General features: G+C 42.0%; 2 protein-coding genes across 6 annotated transcripts in view; one reads left to right on the top strand and one right to left on the bottom strand.

Annotated features, from left to right (window-relative positions):
- BROX (BRO1 domain and CAAX motif containing) overlaps positions 1-1,924 on the bottom strand; it is a 23,912-nt gene extending 21,988 nt beyond the window's left edge. For 2 of the 4 annotated variants that reach the window (XM_017869990.1, XM_017869986.1), the window contains exon 1: positions 1,176-1,924. The gene's annotated coding sequence lies outside the window, so the exon portion shown is untranslated. Of the gene's footprint in view, positions 1-924; positions 1,003-1,175 lie in introns of all 4 variants that reach the window. The other 2 variants (XM_017869988.1, XM_017869987.1) reach the window with 2 other exon arrangements.
- Positions 1,854-14,198, top strand: part of AIDA (axin interactor, dorsalization associated) — a 42,940-nt gene continuing 30,595 nt past the window's right edge. The window contains exons 1-2 of one of the 2 annotated variants that reach the window (XM_017869992.1): positions 1,854-1,936; positions 10,442-10,511. Coding sequence is in view for 1 of the 2 variants with exons in the window: in XM_017869991.1 (XP_017725480.1) it covers positions 2,278-2,387; positions 10,442-10,511 (180 nt within the window). In the remaining variant the exon portion in view is untranslated. Of the gene's footprint in view, positions 1,937-2,069; positions 2,388-10,441; positions 10,512-14,198 lie in introns of those variants that run through there. The other variant, XM_017869991.1, reaches the window with a different exon arrangement.

A 14,198-nucleotide genomic window follows, 5' to 3' on the forward strand; every position in this document is an offset into this window, starting at 1 on the left:
CTACCTAAGTGAGATGCCAACTTAAAAAAAAAAATTGAAGTTCCATACCTTCTGCTTAAAAAATAAATGCGCGGTGGCTCACGCCTGTAATCCCAGCACTTAGGGAGGCGGAGGCAGGAGAATCACACAAGGTCAGGAGATCGAGGCCATCCCGGCTAACACGGTGCAACCCCATCTCTACTAAAAGTACAAAAAAAAATTTGCCGGGTGTGGTGGCAGGCGCCTGTAGTCCCAGTTACTCAGGAGGCTGAGGCAGGAGAATGGCGTGAACCCAGGAGGCGGAGCTTGCAGTGAGCCGAGATCGCGCCACTGCACTCCAGCCTGGGCGACAGAGACTCCGTCTCAAAAAATAAAAACAAAAAAACAAAAAAGCAGCATGTCTTGTCTAAATGTCCTTGAGTAGGCAGTGCAGCAGATTATACGGAGAAAGCCAAGGCGAAGACCTAAACATGCCAATTAGCTTCCAGGAAGTAACAAAGAAATTCTGGTAAGGTTTACTTAATTTTAGGGCACTGTACAAGCCTGACAATCGACTTTTCCTATTAGAAAATAATGTTGGCTGCACAGTCTATGAAATGCCTACATTAAGTGCTTCCTTTATGCTATTTATGTATTCATGACAAAGCCTGTTTTGAGGAGCACCACGTATTTAACGAATAGAGAACGCAGTGTGTACCCAATGAAAAACTGAGCAGGTTTATTTAGGACTCTAAACATTTAACGAGCTATTTCAGAAAATACCATCTTCTACACATCTTCCATATAAATTCCGATAGCCTAATACAGCATCTACGTGCCTACAAATAAACTTAGAGCTAGTATCACACTCAGCACTTGATGCTGCGAAATCTTCCACAAATACTTCTTTTAATGTGGCCTCCTACTTCCTGGATGAAAATGTCTTTAAGTTTTGCGTATCTTTACTTCAGGAAAGAAGAGGGTAAGTTTCTGCCTCATCTTCTCCCCTTCTGTGACCCGGCGCTCTTCAGTTTTCGGGAGTTCCTAGGGTGGGATAGAAGAAGGACACACCCACCCGCAGGGACAAGGGTGTGACTTTAGAGCCACCAATACAACATTCGGATCGAAGCTGTAAGCTAACACACTTCCACAAGGGGACTCCCGTTCCTGACAAGGGATCCCCACTCCGGTGGCCCCGAGTCCCCCGAGTAACCTACCTGAGCGCCGCCCCCCGAGCTCTGAGGGCCCACTTCCTGTTTACCACCCAGCCTCTTCCTCCCGTGCCCAGTTCCGTTCGAGGCGGCGGGCGGCGACCGTGCGCACGCGCCAACACTTGAGTTCTCCTCTTTCCAAACAGGCATTTTTGTGGAAAGCCGATACTGTCAACCCGGGTGAAGTGGCCAGACAACGGCCGAACGAACCCCAGTTTAGCTTGTATTATAAGCTCTCCAAAGACCGATGGAGATGCGGGGCAAGGGGATTCAGCGGATCTAGCTGTTAATGCTACTGATTTGTGGGGACCAATATGAATTTTCTTTCTGTCGTTTGTTTCAAGGCATTAGAAGGAGACTTTCGGTCCGCTGTCCAGGGGTCTATGGAGACTAATGTAAAAGGGGGTGACCCTATTGCTTGAGACTCCGGAGAAACAGCGGGGGGTATTACTGAGAAACACCCATCCTCTGACATACTTACCAAATTTCTCAGAGTCGGTACAGCAGTTCTTCTAACGGAAGAAGGGCAATATCGGAGTCCACAAGCGAGGAAAAAGTGGGAGTCGGAGAACCAAGACTACAAAACCAACGTGACGAAAAGCCAGGCCGGCGCCAAGTCGGAGTCACGTGGCCCGGCGGCCATGACAGCTACCGAGGCGGTAGTGCGCGCAGTTCAGAGGCGGGGATTGCCGCGGCGTCACAGTCCCCTCAAAACGCTCCGTTCATCAGCCCTTTCTAACTTCTCCTCCCTCGGTTTTCCTTCTGAGGTATGGTCTTTTTCCCAGATAGGAAGAGAAGAGTTGTCCCTGCCTGCGGAGCCGAGGGAGGATGCCGCAATAGCGATGGCGGCGCTCGGCGGAGTGGGGCGGCCTCAACCTAACGCGGGGCGGGGCCTCGGGGGCGGGGTCTCGGCGGGGCGGTCGCTTTGGAGCCGCAAAGTTTGGCTGTGGCGGCAAATGGGCTTGGGCGGCTCCTCGGCGGGTGGCGGTGGTGGCCGTAGCGGTTCCTCCTGGCCCTGTTAATGTCGGGGCCAGGCCCGGGGAGGATGGCGCCCTAGAACCCGGCCTTGCTGGGGTAGGGGCGGGAGGGGTCGGGGTGGGGACCGGCCATGTCGGAGGTGACCCGGAGTCTGCTGCAGCGCTGGGGCGCCAGTTTTAGGAGAGGCGCCGACTTCGACTCTTGGGGCCAGCTGGTGGAGGCGATAGACGAGTATCAGATGTGAGTGACTAACCGCGGGAGCGGGCCAGACCGGCTCCAGTCGTGCGCCTCTCCCTTGTTTCTGTCGGTGTCTCTCATCACTGTATCTGCCAGCCAAGGCTTCTCAGGGTGGGGCCCCGCAGGCACTGGGGCTGAGATCCCTCGCCACCAGCCCCAGCGAGACTGCTCTGGCGACAAGGGCTCCGCTCTCTGGGGTGACTCGCCTTCTTCCCCCTCCGCCTCCGCAGGGACAGTTCCATTCAACAGGTAGCCCTTCTTTCCTGGGGCGCCGGCCCTAGTAGGCTATCTACTTAGTTCCTTTCCACGGTCTCACGGGTCCACCACTTGGCAGTCAGTTTCCTTTCCTCCTCCTCTCCCAGGTTCCCCTTCCTCGATTTCCCTTTGAAATTATCTGAGGAATACTTGTGTGTTCTCCGCCCACGTTCCAAGAATGAGTGGCCTTGCTCTGTGTGTGTCTTCCTCCTTCCATGTGTAGGAAAGGAGGGAACTGGTTGCGATTGAGGGGAGGGGGTTCCCCAGGAAGCAGCGAGGGCCAGGGATACATCTTCTGCCAAAAGAAGGGTCTCCTCTCGCGCTCCTTCTCCACCCCTCTTTCTGGTGAGCCGTGTTTTCAGAATTCCACCTCGATTTCGTTTCGGTTTCTGGGACTGTTATTTGGTAGGCTCTGAGTCCCACCCACCCCCTCGCTCGGTTGCCTTGGGTGGAGTCCGCGCAGGATGTGAACAGAAGAGAGCAAAATGTGAATTAATGGACCACGCACTGGAGCACCACTCCCTCCTTGGATCCCTCCTCCTTTTCCTGTATATAATGTATAGCCGCAGGGTACAAGTGAGTACCAGTTTCCTTGAGCAACCTAAGACCAATTTCTTGCCCTTTCTGGTTTCTGCAGAAAACTTCAGGGCTGTCTTAAAAAATAAAAGACAAGATTTATATACACATAAAATCTTGCTTAGGTTTTGCACATTTTCTGAACTTAAGAACTGTCTGCCAAAATGCTATTGTTTGCAAACTCGCCATTAATTATTCTTTGTTTAAAGCAAGTCATTGTTTGAGATTTCACTGAGTATTAAACCATGTATGAGTAGAATAACTCGGCCTTCCCCACCACCCCCTCTCCTCCCCTGACACACAATGATTTCTGGAAAGAATAAACGCTTCGTACTTGGAAGATCTAAACTCTTAGCCTGTCCCCACAATAGTTATTTGTTTTTATCTATTAAGATAATTTAAATGTGTAGGTACTGACTTTGAATTGCCTGTAGTTTCAAAAAGCTCCGACAAAAACCTGTGCCCTGGGCCATTTTGCGATGTGTAACAACTAGTAGCATTTGTTTTGCATTTTCACATGATTTCATTTGCTCTTGCAATAACCCAGTGAGAATATAATTATTCTCATTTTACGAAATGAGGAAAACTGAAGCTCAGGTTAAACAGATTACTCAGGTCACAAGCTGATACCACTGAAATCTGGGATTTAAAGAAGAAAATCCAAATCCTATTTCTACTACAGAGCGCTTAAGATGCACTGAGAGAGTAATTCTGTAAGTGAATTAGACAAATTATAAGATTTTCTTTATTACGGGAGAACACACCCTTCCATACTGCAGCCCATTAGACAGTAAGCACCTATGTATACCCATTCTGTATATTAACTAATATTGCATAGCTTGAAATAGAAAGCCATCTCTTACTTGTGATGTGAGACCTAGCAGCTGTTGACACTGGGCGGCTGACTTCACAATGGAAAGTGAAGAATACCATGTCCAATTGAAATTGCAAAGGAAAATTGAAAATGCAAGCTGTTTAGTGTGAATTTCTAGGAACATGAAGGTGAGAGTGATAGGCACGTGCAAATCCATTGTAGGACCTCAGTACTAACCACTGAACTTCATGATTCTAGTAGTCCTCAAATTATAAAACCTGCCAGGGTCAAATTTCAATGAAGACATGTAATGATTGGCTTAAATTCTGTAAACATGTAGGCTACATATAAAATGAGATCAAGAGTTTAAAATAATATATCCAGAAATGAATGCAAATTATCTTTTTTATTTGAAATACCTGGGAGGAAAGGCTGCAGCAAAAGACATGAATTGAGGGCCACTATAATGATGTAAACAAGAATTGACAGGATTTAGTTATTGACTGGATATCGAGGGTGTAGAAGGAGGAAGAGTCTAGGATAATTGGGATTTCTAATTGGGTAGGCAGCAGTATTTTTATAGCCATACAACATACAGAAGCTGCTTTATGGGAGGGATGTAGGGGGAGAGATAGTATGTATCTGTATTATCATACTATCTCAGATAGTATGATAGTACATATCTGTATTATTACTACAGTAGTAATACTGTAGCTTAAACAATTTCATTACTCAACAAGTAAGGGTTGGGGATACAAAGATGAATAAAATCTGATTTCTGCCCTCAAAGCACTGAGAATCCAATGGAAGATTTTGGAGTAACTGGGTGTTGCAATTATAGAAGTATGAAAAGAATAAGTGCTCCCACATTCCTTGCTATTTCCTGAAACATAGTTCTGCCTTAGGCCTCTAGTATTTTTTTTTCTGGGACACTGTTTCCCCCATTATCTGTTTGAGTCACTTCGTCACCTCCTTCAGATCTTTGTTCAAATATCCTCAGTGAGGCTGTCTCTGGCCACACCCTGTTTAAAATTGCAAAGTCTCTTGTCCACCCCAATTGCCTCTATCTCAGTTTCACACCTCCTGTTCCCCATCCTGCTTCATTTTTTCATTTTTTTCCATGGTACTTACCACAATCGAAAATATATTTTCTTTCGTTGTTGTTGTTGTTGTTTTTTCTGAGACAGAGTCTTGCTCTGTCACCCAGGCTGGAGTGCAGTGGCGTGATCTCGGCTCACTGCAACCTGTGCCTCCCAGGTTCAAGCAGTTCTGCCTCAGCCTCCTGAGTAGCTGGGATTACAGGTGCACGCCACCACACCCAGCTAGTTTTTGTATTTTTAGTACAGACGAGGTTTCACCATCTTGGCCAGGCTGGTCTTGAACTCCTGACCTTGTGATCCACCCGCCTCAGCCTCCCAGAGTGCTGAGATTACAGGCGTGAGCTACCGTGCCCAGCCACAGTCAAAAGTATATTTTCTGTGTTTGTTTTGTTTACTGTCTCTCTCCCCACTGGATTGTAAGCTCTTTGAGGGTAGAGTATGGGCATATGTTGCAGGGTGTTGGGATGCTGTCTATTTTGTTCTCTACTGTGTCCAGAGTAGTAATAGGCTCTCCACATGTCATTATTTGTTTAGATATTATGTAGTTATTCTATTGAATGAATTTAGGAGTATGCTATGGGAGCATTAAGGAGTCGATGCCAAACTACAATTGGAAGACTTAGATGAATTCTGTCAAGACTAAAATAGTCATCCAAAGTATTAGACGATTCAATTAAAAGTAACTGCATTTCGCTATTTGGGGATATGTGGCCCCTAACTTATGGTAGAGTGGCACAGAAACTGTTGCTCAGAATCAGGCATTTCACAGGATCAATCCTGAGGTATTTATCTAGCACATGGATACTCAGTAAATATCTGCTAACTGGTCAGGTGTGGTGGCTCACGCCTGTCACTTTGGGAAGCTGAGGCGGGCAGATCACTTGAGGTCAGGAGTTCAAGACCAGCCTGGCCAACATGGCGAAACCCCCTCTCTACTAAAAATACAAAAAAAATTAGCCGGGCATGCTGGTATGTGCCTGTGGTCCCAGCTACTCAGGAGACTGAGACACAATCATCGCTCGAACCCGGGAGGTGGAGGTTGCAGTGAGCAGAGATCGTGCCACTGCACTCCAGCCTGGGTGACCGAGCGAGACTCTGTCTTAAAAAACAAAGAAGTATCTGCTAAGTGAATCGATGAGTCTGAAGACTGGATAATGGCCACTTGTCTTTTTTTTTTTTGAGACAGAGTCTTGCTCTGTCGCCTGGGCTGGAGTGCAGTGGTGCAATTTTGGCTAACTGCAACCTCCACCACCCAGGTTTAAGCGAGTCTCCTGCCTCCGCCTCCCCAGTAGCTGGGACTACAGGAGCATGCCACCACACCCGGCTAATTTTTTAAAAATTTTTAGTAGAGATGAGGTTTCACCATGTTGGCCAGGCTCGTCTCAAACTCCTGATCTCAAGTGATCTGCCTGCCTCGGCCTCCCAAAGTACTGGGATCATAGGCATGAGCCACTGGGCCCAGCCCTACTTGTCATTTTTGCTGTGTTTTATGTCTCTGCTGCTGAAAGTGTGGTCCACAAATTGGTGATGGTCTACAAACTGTTACTGCTGTGCAGTAAGGTAAGGAAAGAAATTGAGAGTAAACATGTGGAAACTTTATAGCAACTTGACATCCTCATGATATTTTTGAAATTGTATTTTACGTAAGTATTAGTCTAGAACAAATTTGGTGGAAAAGTGATCCTTTGCTACAGATGGTTTGAGAAACACGAATTTCTGTGTCACGGAATGCTGTGGGGTTTCCAGGAGTTACTTATGTATAGAATTAAGGTATGTTTAAAACTCTCCCTTGAGAATAGTCCTGTTTTACTTGTAGGTACCTTTGTAGGGTGAGATGAGTCTCTAGAGAAGAATATTTGACAGATTTATTTCACTTTTCCTAATAGAATGTCAATTTTTATTTGCTCATCTAATATTCAGAACAGTAGATGTCCCTCTGGACAAAATCAGGTGTCACTTTGTCTTAAAATGGTATACTCATTTGTGGAAATAGAAAATTAATTTTTCATGTCAGCTTGAAAAGTTCTTTTTAAGGCTGGGTGCGGTGGCTCATGCCTGTAATCCCAGCACTTTGGGAGGCCTAGATGGGTGGAATACTTGAGCTCAGGAGTTCAAGACCAGCCTTGGCAACATGGCAAAACCCAGTCTCTACAAAACATACAAAAATTAACCTGATGTGGTGGTACTCACCTGTGGTCCCAGCTACTCAGGAGGCTGAGGTAGGAGGATTGCTTGAGCCCCGGAGACAGCGGTTGCAGTAAGCCAAGATCATGCCACTGCACTCCAGCCTGGGCAAGTTTTTTTTTTTTCCTGTCTCAAAAAAAAGTTATTTTACAAACAACTTTATTGAGGTATAATTTATATACATGAAATTCATCTATTTTGCATGTACAATTTAATGATTTTTTAGTGAAATTTACCAAGACGTGCAACCATCATTACAGATTTTAGAAAATTTCCATCACCCTCACAAGATACCTAGTGTTCATTTGCAGTCACTCCATATTCCCACTCTAGCCCCAGACAACCACTAATCTACGTTTAGTCTCTATAGATTTGTCTTTTCCAGACATTTTATGTAATTTGAATCATGCAGTATGTGATTTTCTTTTTTTTTTTTTTTGGAGGCGCAGTCTTGCTCTGTTACCCTGGCTGGAGTGCAGTGGGGCGATCTAGGCTCACTGTACCCTTTACCTCCCGGGTTCAAGCGATTCTCCTGCCTCAGCCTCCCCAGTAGCTGGGATTACAGGCGCCGGCCACCATGCCCAGCTAATTTTCATATTTTTAGTAGAGACGGGGATTTCACCATGTTGGCTAGGCTGGTCTCGAACTCCTGACCTCAAGTGATCCACCTACTTTGGCCTCCCAAAGTGCTGGGATTACAGGTGTGAGCCACTCTGCCCAGCCTTGCATAATTTTTAATAGCACGATTCTGTTTGAATTGAGCATCCTTCCTTTCCCTATTGCCAATTAGCATTTGAACGGGAGTATAGCATTACACCCTTCTGACAGTGATTCTGCTTAGGTTGACGGCCACCACTGCAAATTATGTGTAGAATTACTCAAAGAAAGAAACTCATTACACACTGTAACTTCTCTGAGTTCAGGGATGTATAGTTGATGTTGTTAAGGATACAGAGTATGGATTCCTTGAGAGTACTCCATGCAGGTGGTAAGCCAGTAAGAGTTAGAAAAGAAACCAAGTACAGAACAAAGACAATGTCTATGTTGTTTCTATTTGTACCTTTTCCTGTACAGAATACACAAAAAGTGAGTCTATGAATGACATTTTAGGGAAAATATGAGGCTTCCAGCTTTGGGAGAAAATAAATAAATGAATGGAAGCAGTTCAGCTAAGTAACACAGTGGAGCTATCTTGCAAATATTAAGTTTTTTTTGTAGCTAAGTCTGCTTTATGTTAAGGAGGATGCAAACCTTTCATAAATTGGATAGAGGCCAGGAAGAATAAGGTACTTTATGCCTTATCTTTAAAGACATGATTGCACAGAACTCCCATCTAGTACATTTTATTTGGAAACATAAACTCTCTTCTGCAATTGGCTTGGTAGAAAATCTAGCACTTGCTACCCTTTGTATTCCTGTTCCTATTGCCCACACAGAATAGTACATAGTATGTTTGGGAGTTTAATTTTCAAATTCTTTTGCTAGTTTTTTCCCCTATGTTTTTTAGAAATTGAGATAAATATCACACATCACATGAAACTCACCAGTTTAAAGCATACAATTCCATGGTTTTTAGTGTATTCACAGTGTTGTGCAACCATTTCCACTGTCTAATTCCTGAACATTCCCACCACTCCCAAAAGAAACCCCATACTTGGTATCAGTTACTCTCAGTTCCCTCATCTCCTGGCCACCACTAATCTGCTTTTTGTCTCTGTGGATTGATCTGGTCTGGACATTTCATATAAATGGAATCATGTAACGTATAATCTTTTGAATCTGGCTTTTTTCATTTAGCATAATGTTTTTGAAGTTCATCAGTGTTACACATGTTAGCAGTACTTCATTCCTCTTTTTGACTGAATAATTTTCCATTGAATGGATATACCACATTTTGTTTATCCATTCATCAGTTGATGGACATTTTGGTTATTTTCACTTTTTGGCTGTACATTTGTGTTCAGTTTTTTTGTGTAAACATATTTTTCAGTTCTCTTGGATATATACCTAGGATTTTGAAATTGCTGGGTCATACAGTAACTCTGTATTTAACTTTCTGAGGAATGGCCAAATTGTTTTCCACAGTGGCTGGTACCATTTTACGTTCCTACCAGCAATATCTGAGGGTTCCAGTTTTTCACATCCTGTCAGTACCTGTTATCTTCTCTCTCTTTCCCCCATAAGGATGCAGTTTCATTTTTTAAAAAAACTGTACTCATTCTAGTGGGTATGAAGTGATATCTTATTGTGACTTTGATCTGCGTTTTCCTAATGACTAGTAATGTTAATCATCTTTTCCTGTGTTTATTGACCATTTTATGTCTTCTTTGGAGAGCTGTCTATTCAAATCCTTTGCCCAAAATTGGTCTTTGTGTAGTTGAAACCATAGTTTTATAGTTTAGTTTGTAAGGGGATTGACTTTTACAAACTAAACTGTACGGGTTTTTTGCTGTCTCAGAAGTAGCTTTGAGTCCTCATTGTTGAGCTTGGACTAATAGTATAGATCCATCCATTAAAAACTCATGCAAGGCCTAGCTGCTATTTTAAAGTGTAATGATAATTGGACAGACAATGGTATCTGTTGCTGATTGGTGGAGAATTTTCTTTATTTTCCATGAAAACATGTTTTCAAAAGTATATATTGATAGTAGGATGGATTATTACCACTTTGTCATTGCTGTAATTTGGATTAGGACTAATTTTACTACCAAATTAATGATAGACTGATACAGTATCTCTGGTTAGTATTATCACTGGTGCTCTCTGGAAGTGTTTAAGCAGAATCTGGACAACTACTTATTGGCTTATTATAGAATAAAGTCACGCATACTAAAGAAAGTTGGATTAGATGCCCTTTGAGATTCTTCCCAGCTCATTTTTACTGCCTAGAGCTGAAGTTTGTTCCAGTGAAATGGTATGAAAAGTATTGTATCTTACTTTCATCATCATTGTATAAAGAGTTTGGTTTTTTTTTTTTTAGAAGAGTTTGATTCTCAATGTAGATTTATATTTTAAAAACAGGGCAAGATATAATTGTACTTCACATTGTTAAAAAGCTTTAAATTGTTACACTTTGTTGCAGTAGTTTGCTTTTCTTGCATTCTAAAGAACATGTTTTCTTCTTACAGATTAGCAAGACATCTCCAAAAAGAGGCCCAGGCTCAACACAATAATTCTGAATTCACAGAAGAACAAAAGGTACCATAAAATAATCTGTAGATATATCAGATTCCAAACAAAAAGTGTATTGTCTTTTGAGTTCATTAAGCAAAACAAAAAACAACAAAACAAAAACAAAAAACTGTTGTACTTAAGTAAAAGAATGATACTGATTATGCTTTGCCTAACATTAAGTGATTATTATTTAGAGATACCATATGACTTATCACTTTAAAGCAATAAAATTGTTGTACTCAGCCATTTAGGCTTTTCTTAACTTTACTTAACTTTAGTGGAGACCATCCATGCTTTTCCTGAAGAGCGGGAGAACCCAATCCACACTTTGGTGAAGATTGGGGAAACCTAGAGAGTGGAGTGTGTCTAGAGTCCTTGGGAAAATAGAAAGATTGTGGGTAGTTGCATTCTACCTCAACACTTATTTGATTCTGAACTTTCGTAACTCCTATCTACCTCCTCTCAGAACAAACAAATACACACAAAAAACAAAAGACCAGGACAAACCAAAACACCTCTCCACTGAAAAAAATTAGTTCAAGTCAAGAATTTGGCATAAAAATCCATCTGCAAAATAAATGCATAAGGTTGCAAAATGTTTCAATCGTGCCTTTTCTCCTTGAATTAAATTTTTTGTGTGTCAAGTTGAGTCTCTAAACTGTTAGTTATTATGAAAAATGGGCGACTGAAGCTTTAAAAGAGAAGAAATGGGAGGAAACAACTCCCATTTTCTCTTGGCTCAGAGTATCTAGTGTTAAGTCAATGTTTAATCTTGTAGATAATGAAAAAAAAATTGTCAGTCTATCCCCCATCTCCTAAGAAAAGTGTGAAAACTATGATGACTTAATTTGTTCTTACTTATTCTTTCTGTACAGAGGGAGTGGTAATGATTTTTTGCACACTTTTACAGTAAGCCTAACAACATTCATTTTAGTCTATTCATCTATGTTCATTTGATTCTTATTTATAGGACTTTGGGAAGAAGAAGCCCCTAAAGATTAGGGTTAGCCGTATTTCTTACACAAGTTTGTATATTTGCATTTTAAAAATATTTAGGATCTACTTTATCTAATGCACTTTTTAATTTGGTATTTAAAAAAAATTACTACAATTTAAAATAATTTTTTTTTTCTTTTGGCCGGGTACGGTAGCTCACGCCTGTAATCCCAGCATTTTGGGAGGGCGAGGTGGGCAGATCACTTGAGGTCAGGAGTTTGAGAACAGCCTGGCCAACATGGTGAAACCCCGTCTCTACTAAAAATACAAAAATTAGCCAGGTGTAGTGGTGCGTGCCTGTAATCCCAGCTGCTAGGGAGGCTGAAGCAAGAGAATCACTTGAACCCAGGAGGCAGAGGTTGCAATGAGCCGAGATAGTACCACTGCACTCCAGCCTGAGCAACAGCCAGAGCAAGACTCTTGTCTCGAAAATAAATAAATTTTTAAAAAAAAGAATATATTTTTTTCTTAGTAATTCCTAGTATGCACAGTAGATATTAAGAGTCTTAGGATTTTAGCCCTGGAAAATAATGACCACAGCGGAAATGATTGATTAGCTTAAGGAAAGGAGCCTCTGTAAAATCTGAAATTTCTCTAGGAATTGATTAGGAAATGATCAGCTGGCATCACAGAATTGGGAGTTACGGTACCTAAATTTTGATAAACAATATCAGATAGCCACATATATAAATTAATAGCTATCAGAATATGTTATGAATATGGAAACAGAATGAAAACTCAGGGAATTAAAAAATGTTTAATTTTTAATCACCTGTTTGAGTTACTTACATCCTGTTTCCAACACTGAGGTATAGGATGTATGAGCCACATGACCTCAAATGTTAAGTGATTTGACCTAAAAGACACTAAAAAATATATTTAAAAAAAATACCACTGGGCATGGTGCCACATGTTTATAATCTTAGCACTTTGGGAGGTTGAGTTGGGAGGATTCTTTGAGCCCAGGAGTTCAAGACCAGCCTGGGCAACATGGTGAAACCCCATCTCTACTGAAAATACAAAAATTAGGTAGGCGTGGTGGTGTAAGCCTGTAGTTCCAGCTACTTGGGAGGCTAAGGTGGGAGGATCACTTGAACTCGGGAGGCGGAGATTGCAGTGAGCTGAGATCATGCTACTGTACTCCCGCCTGGGTGACACAGTGAGACCCTGTCTCAAAAAAAAAAAAAAAAAAAATTAAGAAATGAGCCTATCATATAATGATTAGACTAATGAGAAAAAATTAACTTTTTCTTAATTTTCTTTAACTTTCTAAGGCAGAAACTGGTGTTTGATAATGCTATTTAGTCTTAAATTTATAGCTTTTCCTTAGCAGCCACATGACCACTGTATTTTTGGCCACAGGAGGCAGCATGACTTAGAGGACAGAGCTGAGACCTGGAATCAGAAGACTGGGAGTCTTGCTCTTGCTCTGGCTGTGGCCTTAATTTTCTTATGTATGAAATGAGGGACTAGAGAACTCTAAATGATCTTCAGAGTATCCCTGAATCTTCTCATGTCCTTTACTTTGAAGTGTTCTGCACCTCCTTCTTTACTAGAGGCCTGATTTCAGAGGCGTTTATTATTTATGATACCTGCCTAGGAGGCATTTGTGGCTGCCAGTTGAGACTACAGAGAGAGCTTGTGCCTGCCTGCCTATTCTCTGGGCTTGGATAAGGAACCCCAAATCACTGTATACTACATTGTGAATATAAGGCAAGTTGTATGACTTCAAAAGTTTAATTTTCTTTAAAAATGCAAGTAAAACATTCACAGTGGGCCAAAAAAAGTCATGCTGACATGTAGGCCTTATTTCAGTGTCACATAAGGAAGAAGTTATCAGAGGCTCTACATTAATAAATAATTAGAAAACGGAGATCTTCCAGGTGTATTCTGGGGAACATTGGTTCTGAAAAATTAATAGATGTTATTTGAACAGATAGAGTTCATGACTTCTTGCGACCTTTAGTATGCACATGTGTATGTTGAATATTTTAAAGAGTTTGGGCATGTAGTATTTTAAAATTTATTTGCTTTTGGAAGTCTCCCTCTCCCTTCAAAGAACATTTCATTGAGTTTAGTGTTCTGAAACATATTATGGGAAATTTTGATATAAACTGTTGGATCTGCAAAATTAATTAAATGCCAGACCTAGCATGCAAGCCAAAGGAGAAAAAACTCAATTGTGTGTTCTTCAAAAGAGGAACATGGAGAATGTTCTTTACATTATGCTAAGCAAAATTGTTCTTTCTTGAATTGGAATTTTATGCTTTTACTATTTTAGTGTTTTGTAGCAGTGACAAATCTTACAATTATGCCAACCATTCAATAGTTTGTACAACTTTGAAAGAAGATTTAAAAAAAAAAACAACATACTTTGGCCGGGCAGGGTGGCTCACACCTATAATTGCAGCACTTTGGGAAGCCGAGTCAGGCGGATCACGAGGTCAGGAGATTGAGACCATCCTGGCTAACACAGTGAAACCCCGTCTCTACCGAAAATACAAAAAATTAGCCCGACGTGGTGGCTGGCGCCTGTAGTCGCAGCTACTCGGGAGGCTGAGGCAACAGAATGGCCAGAACCCGGGAGGCGGAGCTTGCAGTGAGCCGAGATCACGCCACTGCACTCCAGCCTGGGCGACAGAGCGAGACTCCCTCTCAAAACAAACAAACAAAAACCATATTTTTAAAGTGCTTTTTTTTTTTTTTTTTTTTTTT

This window comes from Rhinopithecus bieti, unplaced genomic scaffold (genome assembly GCF_001698545.2).
Source record: "Rhinopithecus bieti isolate Rb0 unplaced genomic scaffold, ASM169854v2 scaffold_1673, whole genome shotgun sequence".
Classification (NCBI taxonomy): domain Eukaryota; kingdom Metazoa; phylum Chordata; class Mammalia; order Primates; family Cercopithecidae; genus Rhinopithecus; species Rhinopithecus bieti.